The sequence below is a fragment of the Fukomys damarensis genome, unplaced genomic scaffold (assembly GCF_012274545.1).
Source record: "Fukomys damarensis isolate Sample0158 unplaced genomic scaffold, DMR_v1.0_HiC HiC_scaffold_38, whole genome shotgun sequence".
Lineage (NCBI taxonomy): Eukaryota > Metazoa > Chordata > Mammalia > Rodentia > Bathyergidae > Fukomys > Fukomys damarensis.
In genome coordinates, this window is record NW_022900950.1 from 2,663,373 (window position 1) to 2,688,195 (window position 24,823).

The following is a 24,823-nucleotide window of genomic DNA, read 5'->3' on the forward strand; positions in this document are numbered from 1 at the left end:
GGCCGGGTGGAGTCGCTGCAGCCTCCGCCGCCCAGAGAGAACCCCTGGACCAAAAAGCCGCCGCAGCACCTGCCCCCCGCCACGACGGAGCTGTCGCCGGCCCCGCCGGACACCCTGGAAGCAGGTCTGTGGCTGCCCCGCGGTGGGCACGGGACAGGGGAGGGGAAGCCCCGTCCCTGTCACTCGAGGTGTTTTGTGCCAAAGTGTCATTCACTTTGCTTATTTACATAAATGGACATCTGGGAAGGGAGCGCGCGACAGGAAGAGGTGGGACCTCAGGTTCTCCTTGACTGGCAGGGGCACGTAGAGGGGAGCCTGGCCGCGCGGGCAGACTGGCACCGCCGCGCGTGTTAGGGACTTGGGAAAGTGACTAGATGTCACAGTGCATCCTATGGGCAGTTTTTCTGTGGACTTTTAAAAGACGGGTTGACGCGAGTCGGAGCCAGAGGATTTATGCCGATTGGAAGCGGGATTGCGATCTTTTGTGAAAAGATTGAGCTGAATATCTTAATCTTCAAAACACTGTTAAGTAGTTCCATTTAAAGTGAGATCCTAGCGGGGAGCGGTAGCACTCGACTGTAACCCCAGCTGCTGGAGAGGCTAAGGCAGGAGGATGGCAAATTCGAGACCGGATTGTGCTACCTAGCAAGAACTTCGTGGAGATGATACGTGTACCTAACACAGCATAATTCGTTTTACTTAACCCCTCTCCTCCTTGCCCCCTCCCTCAGAACTTTGTAAAAGGAGGTAGTGCGCGTCCTCAGTGGTGCAGCGCTTAGCTGGCTTGTGTGAGCCAGGTCTTTGGGTTGATCACCAGCCCTAGGGAAAGGGGAGGCTGCTAAATGTAGTTAGTATTAAATTGCTTTGATTGTGTTGGAATGATTGAGATCGGATAGTTTTACATTAAAGTGGATTGCAAGTTGGATAAATGATAGTTTCTGCCATGAGTTAGCCCTCATTCGCATTAGCAGGGGTTAGAGTGTGCCATTTTGTTTGCGTGCTGGTCAAAGTATTAAGTTATTTAGGGCCCTTGGTTCTTTAGTTTGGTTGTAGAAACTACAGTTAAAAAAAAAAAGACAGGGATATTTAGCTCAGTGGCGCCCTGCTTGCCTGGCAAGCGCAAGGTTCTGAGTTTGTGGGGGTGGGGGATGCTAAATAAAACGAAGACAAAAAGCAGTATCTTCATTTGCTCTCTAAGTTGTAAATTAATTGAACTTTTAAATTTCGAAATTATAGCTGATAATTTGCTAGTTTCACAAAGGTCAGCAATGGCTTAGGAAATATTAGAGCATATTTACAGGGTCGTGAAGACGAATGAGATAAAGGGATATGGTATAAATGATTGTTATAACCCCACACCATAAGTGTAATCAGTATTTAAATAGACCTCTATCAATTTTTGTTTGTTTTTTGAGACAGGGTCGCACTGTGTGTTCACTACGTAGCCCAGGCTAGCCTCAAACTCTTGGCAATCCTTCTGCTTCAGCCTCCCAATCCCTGGGATTACAGGCCACCACGATGTGCCACCATGCCTGGCTTCAATTCTTTTTTTTCTGCTGGTGCTTAGTGAGCCATGACAAAGCTTAAAGAAAGTACCAGTTACACTAGGAAGTGTATGAAGATGATACAATTTAAAATTCTTTAAAGCGGCTTTTTATTAGAGCATATTAGTTTAATTTTGGCATATCTGTGCATTGCATAACATACTTCGCTCGTTTTTCCTCTTATTCTCTCCCCCTTGCCCATTCCCTTCCTCAGTGCTAATGATCTCCCTTCTGCTTTTCTTGCAGTCTCTTTTTACCCCCTAGTTTTCTCAGATGAGGAAAAATATGTGATACTTTACTTGTGGAGCCTAGCTTACTTCACTTAACATGATGTTCTTCATTAATTTTTTTTTTTTTTTTTTTTTTTTTTTTTTTTTTTTTTTTTTTTTTTTTTTTTTTTTTTTTTTTACTTTTTACTTATTTATCATGGTGCCACTGAGCTAAATCCCTGCCCCCCCCAATAATTCTTTTTAAAAACCTGTTTATTTGGTGCTGGGGATCAAACCAAAGACCCAGGCCTGCTAGATAAGTGCTCTACCACTGATGAGCTGTTTCCAGTCCCCTTCATTCATTGATTCTTTTTTTTTTTTTTAAATGCAGACTGGGGCTCGGACTGAGGACTTGCCAGACAAGCTCTAGCTCCACTGAGCTAAATCTCTGGCCCTCTTCTTTACTTTGTCCCCCCCACCCAACCCCGCACTGGTGATTGAACTTGGCCTTTGCACTGAGCTACATCCGCATCCTTTTAAAATTTTTGACATAGGGTCTTAAGTCACCAAATTACCCAGACTGGGCTCAAATTTGCAGTTTGTTGGCCTCACCCTTCTCAGTGCTGGGATTACAGGCAGCACCATTTCGGGCTCTTCATTAATTCTGCATAAATTTTGGTGCTTGCAGGGAAAACAAAACAAAACAAAACAAAAAAACAACAAACTTTAAACCTGCAGGGAAAAAACCTTGTTCTACCTCTAGTATTGGCATAATTACTTCTTAGCTGAGAAGATCTGTTGGTTCACTATTAACTGGAGAGAATACCTTTAAGCAAAGTTTCCATAGAATTTAGCAAAGTAAGGCCTAGGAGGGCATTTTATTATTGACTGTCTTACCTTTCTATTTCCATATAATTATATGTTATAGTATTAAGTGAACTACCAAAATATGAACTCTGTTGGTTATACAACCAGTTTTGATAGGCCAGGCATGGTGACACATGCCTGTAATCCCAGCAGTGGGAGGCTAATACAGGAGGATCATCCAGAGTTAGAGGACCAGTCTAGACTGTATAGTGAAACCCTGTTTCTTTTTCTTTTTTTTTTTAGATAGAATTCTGCTAAATTTCCCAGGTTGGCCTTGACTTTCAACCCTCCTGCTTCAGCCTACCAAATAGCTGGGATTACAGGCATGTATCAAGATGCCCTCCCAAGAAAGGATATTGATTATGCTATATTAACAGACTTATCCCAAGTCTACCCTGGCCAAACTTGGGTTTGTCACTCTATTAATGAGGTAAAAAAATTATATCCCACAACATTTTGCCTGAAAGTTTGCGAGATTTAGATACATTATAGGAAACATGAGGGAGGGGTATTTTAGGACATGAATCATGAATTTCCTCTGCTTTAGAACCAGGAGGTATAAGCGAGGAGGTTCTCTCCCTCCCCTCCTCTCTCTCTCCCTCCTCCCTTCTCTCTCCCTCCTCCCTTCTCTCTCCCTCCCCCCTGCTATCTCCCCTCTCTCCCTTGTCTCTCCCTCTTCTCTCTCTCCCTTCTCTCTCTGTTTCTCCCCCATCCCCTTTCTTCCACCCTCTCCCTTCTCTCTTTCCCTCCCTCTCCCTTTCTCCCCTCTCTCCCCTCTCTATTTCTCTCTTTAAATTTGAGACAAGGCCTCACCAAACTGCCCAGGCTGTGTCTGGTACTGGGAATAGTGGAACCCAGAGGTGCTTTGCCCCTGAACTACATCCTAGCCTACTTGTTTATTTAGTTTGGATTTTTTTTTTCTTTTTTGAGACAGGGTCTCCATTGTGTAGTTCAGGCTGGTTTTGAAATCAGTAAGTAGACCAGGCTGTCCTTGAATTTACAGACTTACTTCCTGCCTCATCCTCCCAAGTGCTTGGATTACAGTTGTGACCCCACCATGCCCCACTTCAGGGGTACATGTTGAAATAAAACTATCACAGTATATTTATTAGTTGATACTGCTTTCTAGTGACTATATAAATCAGTATTCCCATTATTAGAGTAAGAAAATTAAAGTCTTTTTTATAAAAACGTAAGATATTTTTGCATACCCATTTATTGGAGCAAAATGATGTTACTGTTTTTTCTTAAACATCAGAAAATGTACATTTTCTTAATTAAAACTGCTAAAAATTACATAATCATAAGAATTAAAGTGAGCAAAACAATCTGTTTTACAGTTTCTGCGTAGAATTTTAGAATTCAAGCTCCTTGGGCTGAGATTTAGCTCAGTGATGCCACACCTGCCTCACAAGCACAAGGACCAGGGTTCGATCCCTGGTACCAAAAAAAAAAAAAAAAGAATTTGAAGACTTGAAGCTCCTGAAAATAAGTTTTCTTTGTCTATCTAGAATTATCTCCTTATAGAGTGCTGTGGTTTAACAATAACATTTCTTCAAAGAATAATATTTAAAATTATTTGGGGGCCGGGGATTTAGCCTAGTAGTGCTGCCGCCTGCCTTGCAAGCAAAAAAGGTCCTGAGTTCAGTCTCTTGTACCAAAAAAAAAAAAAAAAGTTTTGGATCATTTTTCTAAAAATACATTCAAGATGTATGTGTAGATCATTTTTTTTTTTTTTTTTTAGAGACAGGATCTGGCTATGTTACATACTTAGAGCCACTGATAGCATAAACTTAGGTTTCATCTGTTTGAACATGATTGTAAGGTTCTTTTGTTTTTTCCCCCTGAATTTTAATTTTATTTAATTTTAATTTTTTAGCATCTAAAATTTTACTTTTATTACTACATATTTGCAGTACATAATGATTATATTCACTGTAGGGAATTGGTTCATGTCCATAACACATCTCAATATTGTTCCCCCTTTCCTTCACCTCTAATCTTCTAGCATCAGATTGATTTATTTATAAGACCTTATGAAGTTAATGATCATATAGACAGATTGAAAACCAGACTAATAGACCAAAGAATATATAAAACATGTAAGACAGTTGTACTAAGTCAAGGTACACTTTTAGGTATGTTGCCAGCACTGGATTAAAATACTTTTTCTCCCTATTTTTTCCTATTATCTGTCTTTATTTCATATGTATATGTAATGTATAATATGTGTAATATACTACTATATATACATGTGAGTTTTTCATATAAAAGAAACCATGTTATATTTAAACTTGTGTGAATTACTACACATTATGAGCTCAGAGTGCATCCATTTTCTACAAATGACTCAAGTTTATCCTTTTATGGCAGAGTCATAATACCACATTTTCTTTTATCCATTCATCTGTTGATGGATATATAGGCTTTTTCCAAGATTTAGCTACTGCATTATGAATTGCACTGTTATAAACAAAAGTATGCGTAGATCTCTGGGGTGTGATGTCTTTAACTCAATGTAAGGTTATCCTTTTGTTTTGGTTTTTGAGTTAGGGTCTTGCTACGTAGCCCAGTCTGGGCTTGAGTTTGAGATCCTCCTGCCTTAGTCTCCTGAGTCCTGGGATTACAGGCATGTGCCACCATGCCAAGCAAGGTTTTTCTTTTTTCTGGGGGGGTGGGTTGAGACGGAAGATCTTACTATGTAGTTCAGGCTGGCCTCGAAGTTACAGCGATCCTCCTGGTCTCAACCTCCCAAATTCTGGGATTACAGACATGTGCTACCATACCTGGTTATTCTTAAACCCTGAGTACGGGACATAAATATTTCTAAATCCATAAAAACATATTTTTATTTATTTATCTTTTTGGACATGGTCTTACTTTGAAATTCAGGCTGGCCTTGAACTTAATAATGTTGCTCCTGCCTTAGCCTCTCAAACTCTAGGATTACAGGCATGTGCCACCTGGCCCTGATTTAAATTGATAAAAACATTCTTACTCTGTCATTACATATTTCTCCTAGTTAACTCAATTATATCACTTAGCGTTGAAAGAGGGTTTTTTTTGGTGTGTGTTCTGCATAATTTTTTAATCTTTAATTTCTGATCTTAGACTCATGATTGTTTGACAAAGTCTCCTTGGATAGGTTATCCCTGTTACTTTCTATTTACATCAAACATTAAAGTATGAAACTATTTTATGACAAAGCACATAATTTATTTATTAGCAACATTTTTAGCATGTTTTCCATATATAGGTAAAAGTCTCTTGAATTATATACTCTGCATGTTTTTGTTTATTTTTTGTTTTTTGAGACAGGGTCTCACTATGTAGTTGAGACTGACCTGGAACTCACTATGTAACCCAGGCTGTTCTTGAACTCACAGCGATCCTCCTGCCTCAGCTTCTTCCCAAGTGCTGGGATTTTAGGCATGTACCACCTGTGCCCAGCTATGTATGGTTTTTAAAAAAAATTTTTTTAATTTGTTTTATGAAACAAGGTTTTGCAATGTAGTGCACACTGGCCTTGAACTCACCACGTGGCGCATGCTGGCCTCAGACTCACAGTGATCCTCCTGTCTCAGCCTCCTGAGTGCCACTAAGCCTGGCTATATACCACATAGTTTTTATAAAATATAATAATAAAATGTACAAAGCATATTTAAATCAGCTTATGTAATGTTAGGTTTTTTCCCCCTTCCCTTGAGGTTTTTGTTTGTTTTTATTTTTGGTATTGTGCACAGGGTCAAATCTAGGGCCTTGAGCATGTTAGGCAAGTGCTGTGCCAGTGAGCTATGTGTATCCCTAGCGTTCATTTTTGTTCTACTTACCTATATTTTTCAATTTTTTCCCTCTTGCATCATGTATGTCTTTTAGGACTGGGATTGAACCCAGGGCCTTTGTATTAAGCTACATTCCCAGACCTTAAAAGAAATTTTTTTTCCTAGTACCAGGGATTGAACTCAGGACCTTGTGCTTGCAAGGCAGGTATGGCACCACTGAATTAAATCCCTGTAAAATTTTTTTTATTTGTTGAGTGAGGTGATGCATACCTATAATCCCAGCACTCTGGAGGCTGAGGCAGGAAGATCCTCCCCTGAGTTTGAGGCCAGCCTGTCCTATGCAGTTCAAGGCCAGACTGAAGTGTATAGCAATACCCTGTCTTTAAATGAACGTGAAACATGTTGGTGTTTGTTTTGTTTTGTTTTGGTACCTTACACTGAGGCAGATATGGGCACCACTTAGCTGTATCCCCAACCTTCTAAATGAATGAATGAATGTATTTTTAAAAAATTTTGTGACAAGGTTTTGTGAAATGGCTAAGTTGTCCAGACTGGCTTAAATCGGGTCCTCCTGCATAAGCCTCTCGGACTGCTAGGATTATGATGTATATCACTAACCCTGTTTCCTGCATGTAGTTTTTCTTAATGAAATACTTTATCCTTATGCACATGTGCATGTTTATGGCATGTGTATGTGGGTACCTAATTTAGAAAGATAATAGGAGTGGTCATGAATTTATAGTACTTTAAAAATAGAAGATTCAAGATACCCTATTTGCCCATCCCTGATTACATCATCACTTTCTTCTTTTAATTAAGTGTTCTATATCTAATTTAAAACTGCTTTCAACCAGGCATGGTAGTGCATGCCTGTAATCCCAGCTACTTGGGAGGCTAACAGGAAACGCAAGTACAAGGCCAACCTGAACAATTTAGCAAGACTCTTATTTCAAGTGAATGAATTAAAGAGGACATACTTCAGTGTCAAAGCCTTGGGTTTGATCTCTTGTTTGACAATAGCAAGACAAACCAAATTTCTTCTGGATTTTTAAAAATTTTATTATTATTGTTATTATTATTGTTATTATTATTATTATTATTATTATTATTATTATTATTATTATTTAGTTTTAGTTAAGTATCCCCCACCCCCTTTTTTGTTTGTTAGTTTTTGAGACAGGGTCTTGCTTCATAGTGTAAATTGGCCTTGAACTCACTATGTAGCCCAGGCTGGCCGCAAACTAATCCTCCTGCCTTAGTCTCCTGAGTGGTGGGATTACAGGCATGGGCTATGACACCCAGCTTTGTTTTGTGTTTTGAGACATATAGCTATGTAATTCATGCTGGCTTGGAGCTCACTGTAGCCCAGGCTGGCCTGGAATTTGAGGAGGTCCTTCTGAGTGGTGGGATTATAGGCTTGCACCGCTATGCCTGGTTCCCCTTCCCCTTTTTAAAAATGAGTATAGTTTGCAATACATAAGTACATTCATGGGGAAGTAGTGCTTATTAATTCTATTTTGATCCTTTTTACTTCCATTTTCCCCCTTCTCCCTATCTCCTCCATTCCTGGATATTTTTGTCTTTTTGAGACAAGGTTTTGGGCTGGTTAGCTCATTGGTTCCGCCACCTGCCTTGCAAGCTCAAGGTCCCGAGTTTAATTCCTGGTCCAAAAAAAAAAAAAGAGACAAGGTCTTGCTGTTTATCCCAGTCTGGTCTGGAACCCATAATCCTCCTACCTTAGCTTCCCTAAGGATTCCAGCCTTGTGTCACCTGCCTGGCTGCTTTTGCATTTTTAAACGCAAACAATGCTTTATTCTCTCAATTGGCTTTTGCCATGACTGATAGGTTTCCATACTTTGCTGGATTACTATGATATATATTGATGCAGATCCCAAGTATGTTTTTGGTTTTTTTTTGTTTGTTTGTTTACTTTTGATGATGTTCAGCTAGATGATTGTGCCATCTGGTTATCTTGACCAAGTAATGCAGAAAACTAAAAGGCAGTAAAAGCTTCTTCATTTGGAGATAGTGTATTTTTGGCTTTTATTGTCCACCACTGTGCTTTTATTTAAGACAAAGATAAGTACAGTGATGGTCTTACACAAACTTTTACACAGAGACTAGTTATTTTCTTTCTTACGGCTTGATTCTAGCTAAAACTTAGTAAGGTTGTCAAACCTGTTTGTTTCCTAGGACAAATAATTGTCTTCTGACCTATTTTCTGAATGTACCTTTGCTAAAGTATTAATTCATAGAAAAATACAACCTATTAGAATTTGAGTTGAACTTCACTGTATTAAAAATATATTTCTAGTGAGGCATGGTGGTATATACCTGTAAACCAAGAACTTTGGGAGGCTGAGACAGTATGATTGCAAGTTTATCCCAGCCTGGACAATTTAGCTACTTAGCTGAGGCCCTGTCTCAAAATAAAAATAAAAAGAAAAGCCTGGGGTATAGGTCACTGTGAATGTCCTGTGTTCAATCCCCATTGCTGCATTCCTTGCTCCAGTTATATTTCTGAGTTTTCTAATATTCTATTATTTAAAGGTTTGGTCTATCAGTTTGTAAATTGAACTATTCATATTTTCTTCTTGATGTGGATATGAAAGGCCAATTTGAATCTACATATTAAAGGTAGATGATTTCTTGTTAGGAATTTGAATTTCAGAAGTTTGGATTTTGTTAGAAGTGAAGACTACATTGTCATACTGAAATTGGTATATAATACTTATTTTGCTAACTATATCGAATGACATAGTTGTTAAGACAATTTCATGTATTTTTCTTTAGAGCTCAGTTCCCCAAAACCTATAAAAGCAGGAATACTCAAGACAAAGAAATCCAACAAGGTATGTCTTTTCAGGAAATATTCTTAACTCTATTCATTTTTGAAAATAAATAGGATCTCTTCTTAGATAATTATATTAGTTTGAAGTTAATAGTATTGAGCAGTGGTGGCAAACCTTTTAAAGCTTTCAGTGATGACAACCCCCCCCTTCCGCCCCACACAAGTGCCACAGTTTGCCACTGATGTTCTAGAGAATTGTAGCCTTTATCCCTACATCCCTATAGACTTCTGTTATCATGTGTCTAATTAATATCATGTAGTACTGCTCAGTTTGCTCATGAGACCAAAACATCTTTACTTCAAAAGTGGGTTTTTTGTTATTTTGTGGTATCGTGGATGGAACTCAGGACCTTGCACCTATGAGGCAGGTGCGGAGCCACTGAGCTAAATCCCCAGCTCAAAGTGTTTTGTTTGGAGAAACTTTTCAGTTAATTTGGCAAATATCTTTATGACAGAATGTACATGGGTGATTTTTAACATTATTATCACTTTTAGCAAATATCTCTTCTATTTAAAAATTCAAAAACAGAATCTGCAGACATAACATTTATGTATTATTTTTTTAGGCCAGTGATTTCAGCGATATGGCTCTTTGGCCAACACCAGGTGAATTAGTGAACACTGGAGTAAGTATTATTTTAAGGCCTTTAAAAATAATTAAAAGGCACATTCTCATTTTAACATGCAGAGTTTATTTTATTTAAAATCTAAGCCAGACATGGTGGTACATGCCTGTCAATGCCAGCACTTTGGGAGGCTGTGTCAGAAGGAGCACAAATTTGAGCCCAGCTTCTGCGGTTTAGCAATATGAGCAAAATATTTTCTCAAATTAGCAAAAGTTTGGGGATGTAGCTCAGTGAGAAAGTTCTGGGTTCAATTCCCAGTGCTGCAAGAACAGACAAATGAACCTAAAAAAATTTCATTGTGAAGGACATACATACAGACTTAATCTATTGATGAGTACTTTTTTTGTTAATTTGTAGTAATCTTTTGATCTTGCCGGTAGTATTAGTAATGAACTTGTTAGCTGATGTTTCTTACAGTAAGTTTTACCTGTTATTTCTGTAATAATGAACATATTACAAATGATAATGAATCAAGATTTTGTGTTCTTATAAAATTATATACACGATAAAGAAGTGCTGAAAATTTGGCAGCTACCCTTTTTATAGTCTTACCTATTTTTCAGATGCCTGTTTTTTTTTTTTTTCTTTTTCTTTTTTTTTTTTCAGCACTAGGAATTGAACCTACAGCCTTTGCATTGAACTGCGTCCCCAGCACTCCCTTCCCTTTTTATTAAGGTTTTTTGAGACAAGGTCTCACTGTGTAGTTCAGGCTGGCCTTGAACTGATTCTGTAGCCCAGGCTGTTCTCAAACTCAGTGATTCTCCTGCCTTGGCCTCCAGAGTACTGGCATTACAGGGGTACATCACCATATCTGGCTAGGTGCTTGATTTTTTTCATCATATTTCCCTCATCTGGTTGTATTCTTAGGTTGAGAGCAGGGTGGGATGTGTGGGGTTGATAGAGGTACCTGGTTGTCACCATGCTGCAATGCTTATGTCTAACTGAAGCCTGTTTTATGTTCGAAAATTTGTACAATGTCTTCTTTTTGTTTGCTTGTTTTTTGTTTTGTTTTGTTTCTGGTACTGGGGCTTAAATTCAGGACCTTGTACTTGCCAGGCAGACGCTGTGCTGACTGAGCTGCATCCCTGGCCCAAGTGTGTCTTCTTTGATTATATTTTTTTCACTGGGTCAAAGAGCTAAGTGTACATGCACATACATACATAATATATGTGCACATACGTATCATGTTATGAAGTGTGCAATGAATGGATTTTTAATTTTAACTGTGAAAGAAGGTCTGAATGATGGCTCTAATGTACCCTATCAGGAGACTTTTTGGAGGGGTAGCCTCTATGGTTGCATGTTTTCATTTGACACTGTACCTTGTATTAAATTGATATGTGATTAATTTAAATAGCTTAGCTGAGGTATAAATGACAATGAACTGCACATATGTAAAGTAAATAGTTGTATGAGTTTTGACTGGTGTATACCTATGAAAATTTTACCACCATCAAGGTAATGAATTTAACCACTACCCCTAAAAGTTTTCATTACCTGCTTTCGTATTCTTTGTATCCCATCCACTCCTGCAATTCCAGGAACCACTGATTTGTATGCTTTGTCACTGTGATTTGTTGGGGGGCTTTCACTTGGCATAATCATTTTGAGATTTACATATGTGCATATATATATATATATATGTATAATGAACACTGAAAATTGTATTTGTATTTGTTGTTAATTCATTTTGTTTCATAGTAGTATTCCACTGTGTGGTTGAAACAGTTTGTCAATTTACTTACAATTGATGGACATTTGCATTGATTCCAGTTTTGGGTATGACAAAACTGCTATATAAACATTTGTGTACAAAATTTTGCATGGATATATGCTTTCATTTTTTCTTGGCAAAGACGAGTAGAACGACTGCATCATATGGTACCTGTTTGTTTAGCTGTTTAAAGAACTCCTAGGCCAGATGTGGTGGTGCACACCTGTCATTCTTGCAGAGGCTGAAGCAAGAGAATCCCCACAAGTTTGAGGCCAGAATGGGCTACATAGTAAGTTCAAGGCCAGCCTGAACTGCATAGCGAGACTGTGTCAAAGTGACAAAAGAAAAAAAAAAAATAAGGAACTGCCAAACTTTGAACTCCTACCAGGAGTGTATGAGAATTCCAGTTAATTTACATCCTCATTAATTTTTTTTTTTTTTTTTTGAGACATGGTCTCGCTTAACTCACTCTAGCTTTGGACTCACTTTGTAACATAGTGTATCCTTGGACTCAGGAAGATTCTCCTGCCTCAGCCTCCAGAGTGCTGGGATTACTGATGTGTGCTACCAGGCCTGGCTTGGCTTTGAATTTATGATCTCTTCCCTCAGCTTTCTGAGTGTTGGGATTATAGGCATGTGGCAACACCTGGGCTGTTTTTGTTACTGAGGGCATTAAACTCAAGGCCTACCCCAGCCCTTTTTATTTTTTATTTATTTTATTTTATTTTTTATTTTTTTGAGACAGGGTCTCACTATGTAGTTGAGACTGACCTGGAACTTACTATATAGCCTAGCTTGTTCTCAACTCACAGTGATCCTCCTGTCTCAGCCTCCCAAGTGCTGGAATTAAAGAGGTGTGCCACCACGCCCGGCTATTTTTTGGTACTGGGAATTGAACTTAGGACCTTGCGATTGCTTGCAAGGCAGGCAGCGGCACCACTGAGCCAAATCCCCGGCCCCCCAGCCCTTTTTAAATTTTTTGATATTTTGAGGTAGGGTCTGGTCTAGCTAAGTAGCTGAGTTGCCCAGGCTGTCTCCAATTTGTGGCCTCAGTCTCCCAGAATGTTGGAATGCACTCCAGTCACAAGCTGTAATCCAGCACTCGGGAAGCTAAGGCTGGAGGATCACAAGTTCATGCCCAGTTTGGGCAATTTAGTAGCTTACTGTGATGGTCCTGCATTCAACCCCCAGTCCTGGAGGAAGAAAAGGTAATCTTTTTTTGTAGTTCTTTGCAAGTACTTGAGATTGAGCCCACAGCCTCAGATGTGGTAGATATGCACTCTATCACTGAGCTACAGTCCCAGGTTGGATTTATTTTCTACTTAATTTTGAGTGTTCATTATACATACATACATATATATGCACTTACACAAGTCCCTTATCAAATACTTAGCTCAGGTATTTTCTCCCAGCCTGCAACTTGACTTTTTTTCTCTTCATATTTTCTTGTGAAAAGTAGTTTGTTTATTTACCTAGTTATTTATTTTTGGTTTTGGAAACAGGGCTTCTCCATGCATTTGCAGCTGGCCTTGAACTCACTATGTAGTCCAGGCTGGCCTCAAACTCATGGCGATCCTCCTGCCTCAGCCTCCTGAGCACTGTGATTACAGGCGTGTACCACCAAGCCCAGCAAAATGTAGTTTTTTATATTTTATAAATTTGTCATTTGTTTTACAATATTTAGGTAAGGTATATCACAGATTTTTGGATATGCTAGTGAAAATGTTAATGAAAAATTGTTCTGTTTAGAAAACCTTTTTGCAGTTTCAGAGTGTCCTAAGCCAAGGAAGTAAGAAGCCACAAATTAGAAAAGAAAAAGAAGAGAAGGTTGAAAAGAGAAGTAACAGTGAGAGCAAAGAAAACCGGGAAACAAAATTCAATGGTCCTGGTGAAAACGTGAGTGAGCATGAGGCTCATTCAAGTAGTCAGCGAAAGAGAGGTCAGTTACCTGCATCTTCGTCTTAATAAAGTTTTGAAGAAAGTTGTAGTAATTGAGACTTGTCTGTGGTCTTCATCAGTGGATAAACCATCTGCCTTAGTTACTTATTTTTCACTGTAACATTTCTGGACTGCTAGCCTTTCCTTTTTTCTCTGCACTCATGCTGCTGTTTGCAAGAAAATGGGATGAAGTTCTAGTTATAGCTTTATTGATAGTAGATATAGAAAGCTGTGTGATTACTGTTCTTTTAAATCTGCCTTGGAACTGCCCTCTGTTTCTTATGGAGTTCTGTTTCAGGACTCATTTTTCTAAGAGAAAATAGAGGAAATTTTTAGTTGCCTTTTTCCTTCATTTGCTGAAAATCAGGCTTTGAAGGAAAAAGAATTGTCTTTACATACTTTTCCATTATCTTCTCTGAACTTTTCAGGTGTCTAGGGACAAATAATTTACCTGCTTTGTAAAAAAGCATTTATTGGGCTAGGGATTTAGCTCAATGGTACCAGTGCCTGCCTCGTAAAAGCATTTTCTCTTTAGTGTTTTGAGCCCAGAGAACTTGGCAGGAGATAAGTTGAGAGACAGACGTGGTCCACAGCCTATATGGCCTGGTAACTTAAAGAATGTATTTAAACTCAACGCCTCACACAAGCTAGGAAAGTGCTCTACTGAGTTACCCCCAGCTCTACCTCTTTCTTTCTTTCTTTCTTTTTTTTTTTAAATTAATTAATTAATTAATTTTGATACTGGGGATTGAACTCAGGACCTTGTGCTTGCAGGGCTGGTGGCAGAATCACTGAGCTAAATCCCTGGCCCTCTATCACTTTGAGTGCCACAGAGGCCATTGAAAACTTTACTGCACAGTAAATACAACATGCAAATACACAGTATGTGAGCGCAAGATAAATACAACATGGGAGGGAACATTGAATGGCATAGTAGATGCCAGACAACTTGCTAATTCTGGAACTAACAGGCTGTCCTATACTGAGCACTTAGTTGAATAATTTGCTTTTTTTCTGAATATTTTATTTGCTGCAGGATATGTTTAAGATCCCTTGATACAATGAGCAAAGGTTAATTGCTGAAAAGTCGATAAAACAGGGCAACCAAGTACTATTAGAAAAACTTCTAACTTGTAACCACTTTATCACTTTTTTTCTGTGTCCTAGAGACATAAGTAGTATTTAGCTGTCTGGAATTCATATAGATGATGAACCTGACACCCTAAAATTAGTCCTGCTTGTTAGTTTCTTCTATTAAGAATTGATTGGTTAACACTATCACCAGATATTTTGAAGAGTGTTCATAAAATCAAGCTGTGAATTGATCCCCTAGAGAATATATTTTGTTTTGTGTTTTTGAGATAGAGTCTTGCTATGTAGTTCAAGCTGGACTTGAACTCACTATGTGGTCCAGGCTGGCCTCAAACTTGCTGTGATTCTCCTGCCTCATCCTCCCAAGTGCTGGGGTTACAGACATGCGCTACCACACCTGGAACTTGCTTATTCCTGAGAATTTTTTTTTTTCATTGAGTTTATTGGTACATTTTAGGTACACAACACAGTTATATTCATCATTGGGATCTTGTACCTTTACATGACAGGTCTTGGTTCCCATTTATGAGAATGTTATTGATAGAATTTACAGAAGGTTTTAAGGTGTTTTTAAGATATAAAAATTTTTTTTCATGTTCTATGACCTTTATCTGCTCCATTGGTTTATGGGATTTATAGGAAATAAGTACTTAATTGACACTATCATTTCTTTTCCCTTATTTATTTTGTAGTTTTTCCTTTGCCTTGAGCCTTTTTTTATTTTCGTAGAAAATGTCATTTGGGGACCAGGGATTTAACTCAGTGATTCCATTGCCTGCCTCGAAAGTGCAAGGTCCTGAGTTTGATCCCTGGTACCAAAAAAAACAAAAAACAAAAAACAAGAAAGAAAAAAGAAAATGTCAGTTGGGCAGAAAAACAAATAAGAAAGCTTAACTTTGGAATTAATGAAAATGTAATCTTCAGAAATTTTATTCTAATGTAATCATAGCAATTAGATATGTCATCAGTTATTAAAAAAAGTTAATTTGTAATTCCTAACTCTTCTTGAGTTAGGAAGATGTGTAATAACTAAATATTTTTGTGTTGAAGTGGACAGATTCTTATTCTTATCCCTCTTTGGGAAACATCATTCATTAGTAGTATTCTTCGGATAAATGTGTTACACAATGATCTGAAACGAAAAGTGTTTTGAACCCCAAACCTAATTCCCTAGGCATTATAATGTCATCTTACATGTGTCATTCTAAGCCTAAGAATTAAGTTAGTTAACAGGAATCTCTGTGTGTGTGTGTGTGTGTATAATTTAAAATAACCCATCCATCTAAATTAAACAGAAATGTTTGCATTTCACTTAAAGTAATTCTAATGGCATTCTACCATTGGCTTTTCACTTGAAATTTAGAATTTTACTTAAGTTTATCAAATATCTGGGTGAAAAAGGAAAAGATTATTTTGGTACTCTACAAATAATCCGTGTAAGCTATTTAGTTAAAATTTGGCATGCTTTCAGAATTGCAAAGCTTTAGTGAAAATTATGCCTTGTCACTAAATGATTTTATCTATTTTCTTTAAGCTAATAAGCACAAGTGGGTACCGCTCCACTTATATGATCTTAGGCCAGACAGTCAAGAAAGACCTGGATCCCGGAATAACTCAAGATATCAAGCTGAAGCAAATAAGTCAGCACATAATAACAGGAGAAATGATACACGAAGTAAGTTATATTCTAAGAGAAGTATGACTAAAAAACTTAGCTTTAGTGCTTATTGTATTAGTAACTATAGTATAAACCACTTGACAGTAAATTGCAAGCAGCTTGTCTATTTAACCATAAATGCCTTTAGACTTTCATTCATAAGAACAGTATAACCATAGCAGTGTTTTAATTTTTATTTTTGTTGTACTGAAGATAGAATCCAGGGCCTTGCGCATGCTAGGCAAATGCTGTACCACTGAACTATATTTCCAGCCCCTTTTAATTTTTATTTGCATACAGGTCTTGCTAAATTGTCTTGGCTGTTCTTGGATTTGTGATCCTACTGCCTGAGCCTCCAGAGTAGTTGGGATTTTAAGAGTGCATCACTGGTTACCATAGCACAGTTAACACTGAAGTTTAACTGTTCTCATGGGCAGATCTTCTCTATATTTCCTTACTCCCACCCCCAACGCTCGGGATTACACATTGCCTTCAGTTGCTTTTTCTATTTAGACTCTTAACATTTTGGGGGGTACTGGGATTGAATTTTGGATCTTACGCTTGCGAGGTAGGCATGGTGCCACTGAGCTAAATCCCTAGCCCCAAGGGCTATGAAGTTTTGACAGATACAGTTTTCCTATTAATGCATAACATGTGAGAATGCTTATGATACTGTTTGAACCCATAGTTGAGATTTTTTATTCTAAAGATGCTCTTTCCTCCTTTGTAGTTAGTATATACTTTTGTGAAGCTTTGAAGCTGTGGAACTGATTATTCTTTAGATTTTTCACATGAACTTTAGCTTCCAGGAGTGATTCTTGCCAGATTGAGTTATTATTGATGATTGCAGATGCTGGTTTTTCTTATTGCATTGTTTTTATGAATATTGTAAGGAATAACTTCTTATTGTCATTGTGGATTCATAGCTTCTTTATTTAATGTGTTATAACAATATGATGCTTTCACTTTATTTTTAAACTTCCAGATTTGGCTTATGTGAGCCTCTTCTGGGTAGTTTATCCATTTTCAATTTTTGCTTTATTTTGTTTTGGAAATGAAAGCCAAGGCTTGTGGGCAAATTCTCCAGCACTCAGCTAACTCCAACCCTCGAGTCCTTTTTTTCAACAAACAACTCTCCTAGTCATAGTGATGCACACTTGTAATTCCAGCTACTCTGGAGGCAGGAGGATCTTAAGTTTCAGGCCAACCAGGGCAAGACCTTGTCTGAAAAAGGGTTGGGTATGTAGCTCGGTAGCAAAGAGTGCTTTGCTAGCATGTGCAAGGCCCTGGGTTCAATTCCTGATACTGACATATTTATATATTTACCTCAACCAACCTTAACCACTAGTCTGCTTTCTATCATTGTAGGACAGTTTTTGAGAATTTCATGTAAATGGAACTGTAACAATATGCTTTATGTTTTGTTTCCTTGTGCTCAGCATTTTTTTGTGGGAGGGGAAGGTGGTTTGAGGCAGGGCCTTGCTATGTTGATCAGGCTGGCCTTGAATTCATGGTGATCCTCCTGCCTCAGCCTCCCATGTGCTGGGATTACAGGTGTGCACCACCACACTTGGCTCCTCAGAGTTGTTTTTTAAGATTCATCTATATTGTCTATGTATTAGTAGTTTCTACCTCTTTATTGCCAAATAATATTCTTTTTAATGGATAAACTCCTTTATCCATTCATTTGATGATGGATAATTGGCTTTGTCTACTTTTGGGCTGTTAAGAGGCAAATGCTCGTGGCATTTATTTTATTTATTTATTTTTTTGCTGTACAGGGGATCAAACTCAGGGTCTTGCTAGTGCTCTACCACTGAGCTACTTTGTTTCTTAAGTAAATGCCAGTGAGGGGATTGATTGCACCATCCTGTGGTGTGTTAGCTTTCTGTCACTGACAAATATGTGACATAGTTGACTTATGAAGCAAGGAGAAATTTATATTGACTTCTAGTCCAAGATCAGCGGCCCCCGTTGGTTTGGGCTTATGGTGGTAGCAAGTGTCAGAGTGAAAGTTATGTGTAGAGCCAGGAAACAGTCCAGACAGGTCTCTCAGTCCCTTCCCAAGGCAAACCTCAGTGACTTGCTAAAGGTTCCACCATCTCCCAATAGTGTTACTATTGAGTACAACCAACATCCAGATGTACTTTATGAGGAGGGTGTGGTGGCACTACCTATATCCCCAGAACTCTGAGAGGCTGAGGGAGGTAAATTGCAAATTTGAGCCCAACCTGCACAAATCAGGGACTTAGTGAGACACTGATTTAAGTAAGAAATAAGGGTAGAGAATTTACCTCAGAACAAAGGCCCTAGGATCAGTCTCCTATACCATAAAAATAAATAAAAATTTAAAAATTCCACACCTGAGTGCAGTTGTGTGTACCTGTTGTCCCAGCTACCTGTGAGCCTGAGGTGTGTTTGTGGGGGGGTATCGCTTGAGTCCAGGAGTTCAAGACTAGCCTGGACGGCATAGCAAGGCTCCAACTCAAGGACAAAACAAAACCCAAAACCCAGAAAATCATTTTACAGGTATGTTTCAACAGGGTATACTTAGATTTCAGAAAGCAGAGGACAAAGATAGGTGAAATGGAATGATCATTTGGTTTTATAGATTTTTGCTAAAACCTTACAAGTCTGATAAGACATGTACTGTATCAGAAGACAGATTTTTTTTTAATGAAATATTTAAAAATTTCCAATTACAAAAAAACTTTATTTAATTTTTTTAAGACGGGGCTGGCCTTGACCTCACTATGTACTCCGGGCTTAAGGGGCAATCCTCTTGCTCAGCCTCCTGAGTGCTAAGATTATTACAGGTGTGCACCCCCATGCTCAGCCTGGAAAATTTTAAATGTAGAATGAATTATACAGTGAGTACCTGCATAACCATTATCTAGACTTAGTAATTTTGCTTTATTTATTTCTGTGCTGAATCATTTGAAATTGGAGATATCACACTTCATCATTGATATTCTAAAGTATCATCTAAGAAAATCGCTGATTTCCTTGTCACTAACAGTGTTGTCAGATTTTTCTGCTATTTATAAAATACCATTTTAAAATTATAAGACTTAAAAAGACCTTTTCATTGTTTAAAAAGTGTATATCATGTAAAGGTTTTATTATAAAAATACTGGATATTCAATATAAATTTTTTAAAAATTTAATTACAATATTGAGAAAATAAGAAAATATACATGTGAGGTCATAAAGAATAATACTATAACGAACACTGGAAACTTAGCATGTTAAACACACCTTAGCTGGCCATGGTGGTGTATGCCTATATTCCCAGCACTTGGGAAGCAGAGGCAGGGTGATCGCCACAAGTTCAAAGCCAATTTGGGATACATAGTTCAAGGCCAGGCTACATAGTGAGACGCTCTCAGAAAAGAAAAAGAAAAAAAATCCAAGAAACGTATATTAAACTTCCCTGCGTGTCCACTTCAGTGTCATCACATTGCCTCCTTTCTGAGAAAAAATAGGCTTGAATTTTTTAGTTTTTGCATGTTTTGAAATTGTAGTATGATTCCATTAACATGTTCTTTGTCAGCAGTTTTTTCACTTAGTCTTAATAATTTTCTGAGACTCATATGTGTTGGTTGTCTTGCTGTAATTTATTCTTTTTCTTTCACTCTGGTAAAAGATATTTCACTGTTTGGTAAAATCAGTTAACTGTGGATGGACATTTGAATTGATTGTATTTTTTCATACTAAAGTATCAACATGAATTTTTTTTTGTATCGGGGATTGAACTTGGGACTTGTGCTTTCGAGGCAGGCAGCGGCACCACTGAGCTAAATCCCCAGCCCTCAACATGAATATTTTAATGCATGTCTAATATTACATAAGTGCAAGAGGTTCTCTGTGATAATTTTTTCAGGCTGCAGACTGCAACCTATGTGAGAAGTAGGAAATTAGTATATGAGGTCAGAGTCTGGTTTTTAAAATTATTGATAGAGTACTTAGTAAATATTTTTCATAGCATTTGTATTTTATATTAAAAGTTTTTGTTAGTTGATTGGGTTATGATACAAAGCTTATGCAGATTCCAGCAGAAATATTTGAAAAAGACTGTTTTAAGAGAAGCATTAAGGGTGGACTTAGACTAGGGCAGTGGTTCTCAGGGGGAAGATTTTGTGATGTGTGAAGATACTATTGGTTGTCACAACCAGGGTACTGTGAGAACACACCTGGTATCTAGTGGGTAGAAATGATGGACGATGCTAAACATCCCACAGTGCTCAAGCCTCCTCAGCTCTACACACTGAAGAGTTGGAAGTTCTAAGGTTTGAGAATGCTTGTTCTGTGATTTGCTTATCTTTACATTTATTACATTATTCTATTTAAAGTTTTTCACTCTTATTCTCAGTATACAAATGCTTTATCTTTTCTTTTTGATATTAGAGGATCTTAAAATGTCTTTTAGATTTGGTATATGAGACTCCTTCATTGTCTTGATTTCATTTTTCATGGCCAGTGAGGCTGAATCTATATCCATTGGCCATTTGTATATATATTTGCCCCACTAATGTTTTAGTCGTTTTCTTTTTTCTCTGTGTTTCTTGTATTTGTGTGAAAGAGTAATATCAGTCATTGTAGGTACTATATTGTAAATATTACTCCTTTATTATATTTTATGTATCTTTGCTTTTTTTTAAATTTTTTGTTCTGTTTTTTGGTACTGGGGATCAAACTCAGGACCTTGTACCTGCGAGGCAGGCAGCGGAACCACTCAGCTAAATCCCCAGCTTTACTTATTTTGTTTATAATGTTTTTCTTTAAATGGAAAGTCTTATATAGAAACATTCTTAAACATTTTATGAAAGTTGTGATCCTTCTGCCTCAGCCTCCTAAGTACTGGGACTACAGGCATGTGCCATCACCACCCCCAGTTTGAAAAAAAAATATTTTTTTGAGTTTGGTCTTTTCTATTGTTAATTTTTTTTTTTTTTTAATTTTTGGTGGTCTTGGGAATTAAACTCAGGCACTCAGTTGCTCAGCCCAGACTTGAACTTTTTTTTTTTTTTTTTTTTGTTTTTTGAGACGGGGTCTCACTATGTAGTTGAGATAGACCTGGAATTCACCATGTAGCCCAGGCTGGTCTCGAACTCACAGTGATCCTCCTGCCTCAGCCTCCAGAGTGCTGGGATTGTAGGCATGCGCCCCCACACCCGGCCAGCCCAGGCTTGAACTTTTGATCCTGCTGTCTTTAACTTCCCGGAGTTCTGGGATTAAACCTGTGTGCCACCGAATCTAACTTTAGGAATTTTTTTTTTTTTTTTTTTTTTTGGTAGTGGGGATCAAACTCAGGACTATCCCTGGCCCAGCTTTAGGCATTTTATCTTATGAACTTAGGTTTGAAACTTTGTGAATATTTAACTGAACAATCTTCACAAAGATTTATCTTTCTATTTATCTTTCTAGTATATTTATTAAAATCTTTTATATGCTGCTACTAAACATGATTCATCTTATGCCAGAAATAGTTTGTTTTTAAAGAAGAAGTTTAAGCCGGGTGTGGTGGCTTGTGCACACCTGTAATCCCAGCACTTGGGAGACTGAGGCAGGAGGATTGCTGTGAGTTTGAGGCCAGCCTGGGCTACATAGTGAGTTCCAGGTCAGTCTTAACTACATAGTGACACCCTGTCTCAAAACGAAACAAAACAAAACAAAACAAAAAAAAGGTTTATTTTCTCACAGTTTCAGAGGTTTCAGTCCATGGTAGGGTGCCGAAAATATGCATAAGGGCATAGAGGAGCAAAACTGCTCACTTCATGGTGGCAGGAGGCAGAGACTTTTTGACAGATTTCTTCTAAGTGTGTATATGAAGACAGCATGGCTACTTTCACTACTTCTAAAGTTGGGGGAAGGGTTACTATGTTTTCATGCAGATAACTGTCCTTTTATTGCAAACTGGATGTATTAACAATATTTTTATTTTAAAAAGGTTGGAGGCGAGATAGAGAAAAAAGAGATGATCAAGATGAAGTATCCAGTGTGAGAAGCAAGGGTGGCACTATCCAAGGTTCTTTTAGAGGCCGAGGAAGAGGCCGAGGATGGGGAAGAGGACGAGGTAGACGAAATCCTCGACATATGACATTTTTTTGTTTGGTTAAATTAGATGAACTTTGAAAAAAGCGAGCAAACCATCTGTTTTTCACATTGTCCTTTATTATGTTTTAACTAGGTTTTTTGTTTTTGGTCTGGTAATAACATGGCTTTATTTTTATTAACCCTTGAAATACTTTACTTTGGATTTTCTTTTATTTAAAATCTGTGATCACCCTTCTTTTTTTTTTTATTCAAATCAAGTGAACTTTGAGTGTACATGTGGTTATGGAGAACACGGTGAAAGGACTGATCAGCCATTTCAAACGGAATTTAATACCAGTATGATGTATTACTATGATGATGGGACAGGCATACAGGTGTATCCTGTGGAGGAAACATTGCTTAAAGAATATATTAAACGCCAAATGTAAGTTGATGTCAGATGTAATTATATGGGATAGTAAAATTTGTTGCAATATCAAACTTTTATGGTGAATAGTTATAGTGAAAGTGAATAGAACATTTAAAAACTTACTAAAAGTTAGAGTATGTTAATATTGATTATATTTTCTAGGAAAGACTAGTAAAATAAGTATTTTTAAAAAGATTATATTTGGCTGGTTGTGGTAGTGTGTATCTATAATCTCAGCTCCTTGGAGGCTGAGACAGGAGAATTACAAGTTCAAGGCCAGCGTGAGCAATTTTGTGAGATCCTGTCTCAAATATTTAAAAGGATTGGGAATGTGTAGCTCAGTGGTAGAGCACTTGCTTAGCATGAGTGAGGCCCTGGGTTCAGTCTCTAGCACTTAAACAAACACAGATACCCAGAAAATTATGTAAGTATATAGGTATAGTTGGTTCATGTTTTTTTGTTTTGTTTTTGGTACTGGGATTGAACTCAGGATCTTGTGCTTGTGAGGAAGGTGTGGTGCCACTGAACTACATCCCTGGCCCTGTTCATGGTGTTGGGTACTGGGTATTGAACTTGACATTGTGCTTGCAAAGCAGACGGCAGAACCACTGAGCTGGGCCCTCGTTGTTCTTACAGTGTCTGCTTTCTCTACCATTTAGATATTGCTTCACTTAAGGACATTAATTAAAATGTCACTACATAATAAGGAATACATAAAAGAATATAAAACTTCTACATGTTTGAAAGGGAAAAGTGAAACCCTAACTCATTATTTTCTAATATAGATAGATGCATTTGCAAACAGGTATATTTAAATTTTGCAAATGAACGTAAGTGACAAAAATAGTGCCAGATAGCTTCCAATTTTGTTTTAGCTAACGTGTGAATTCTGAGTTTATAACCAAGTTCTTTTTAGTGGCATTTTTTTTTTTTTTTGTGGCACATATTACAGAAGACTACTTAATGTTTTATCGTTCAGAAGGCTTATTCCTTATAGTTGCTTTCTGGATACTTATTTTGTAGTATTAGTCTTTAAGACAAGTATTAGTCTTTAAGACAAATAGACTTTAAGAAAAAAAATCTGCATATTAGTATTCTGTAGAGCATTTTGTATGCTTTTATATAAATGCAGAAATGTGTTTATATAGTCATGAGAAAAATCCTACCCAAGTGATTTGCTTAACCATCTTATAAAGTTTGATTCTTTTCCCTACCTTTCCAAGCTGAAGGGAAAGGGCTACTTTACTTTTGAAAGAGCGTTTTTTTTTTTTTTTTTTTTTTTGACACTGGGGATCAAACACAGGATCTTGTGCTTGTGAGTCAGGTGAGCTAAATCCCCAGCCCATAACTTATTTAAGAAAGAAAATGAGCTCTGCTTTGTTCTTAGAAAATAATTTCTTCACTGCATCAGCTGGGCACCTTCCTGAGTGCCTTCATGTGGATTTGATTGGCTTACAGTGTGAAGCAACTTGTTCATTTTGTTTTTGCATCTTTTGTTATGGTTGATGCACACACTGAAGAAAGGTTCTTTTTGTTGGCTAGAAGTGTCTGGCATGTGACTGTTAGCCTACATTATTCCTGTCTTTTTTGTAACTGTTGCTGCCAGGTTCCTTCTGAGACCTGACAATAGACATATAGCTCCATGTCCGCATAATCAGCCTCATACAATTGAGGGAGGAGCAGAAGCTCCTCCAGTATTGACAAAGTTTCTGATCATGCAATATAGAATCCAGAGCTGCTACAGTAGGAAATGGTAATGTCTGCTAGGACACTGAGCAAAATGTCAAACATGACATCAGTCAGGACTCCTTTCTGCTATTGTTTCAGCAGTAGGGTTTTTGGCAGTGGAGCCCACCTGGTTTAGCGAGGCTCGTTATTAGTATTCTTTGATTAGTAGAGAGCTATGTTGGAGAAGTCACGCTTTGACTTTGTCATTGAGGTTTTTAATATAGTACATAAGTGAGCTGACTAGGATTAGATTTTTCTTTCTGAAGTTATCTAAAGTTTTCCTTCTACTTGTGGCAAAATACATGCTACATGTATTTTAAAGGTAACTATTCAGAATGATTAAGAAATA

At 37.7% G+C, this 24,823-nt stretch overlaps 1 protein-coding gene across 4 annotated transcripts in view; it reads left to right on the forward strand.

The window, feature by feature from the left end:
• Positions 1-6: 6 nt before the first annotated feature.
• The window catches only part of Larp1b (La ribonucleoprotein 1B), a 129,717-nt gene continuing 104,900 nt past the window's right edge, over positions 7-24,823 (forward strand). For 2 of the 4 annotated variants that reach the window (XM_010618863.1, XM_010618864.1), the window contains exons 1-7: positions 7-124; positions 9,196-9,254; positions 9,820-9,879; positions 13,343-13,532; positions 16,158-16,298; positions 22,231-22,356; positions 22,596-22,761. In XM_010618863.1, the coding sequence (XP_010617165.1) occupies positions 9,838-9,879; positions 13,343-13,532; positions 16,158-16,298; positions 22,231-22,356; positions 22,596-22,761 (665 nt within the window). In that variant the 5' untranslated portion in view covers positions 7-124; positions 9,196-9,254; positions 9,820-9,837. The remainder of the gene's footprint in view (positions 125-9,195; positions 9,255-9,819; positions 9,880-13,342; positions 13,533-16,157; positions 16,299-22,230; positions 22,357-22,595; positions 22,762-24,823) is intronic. The other 2 variants (XM_010618865.1, XM_010618866.3) reach the window with 1 other exon arrangement.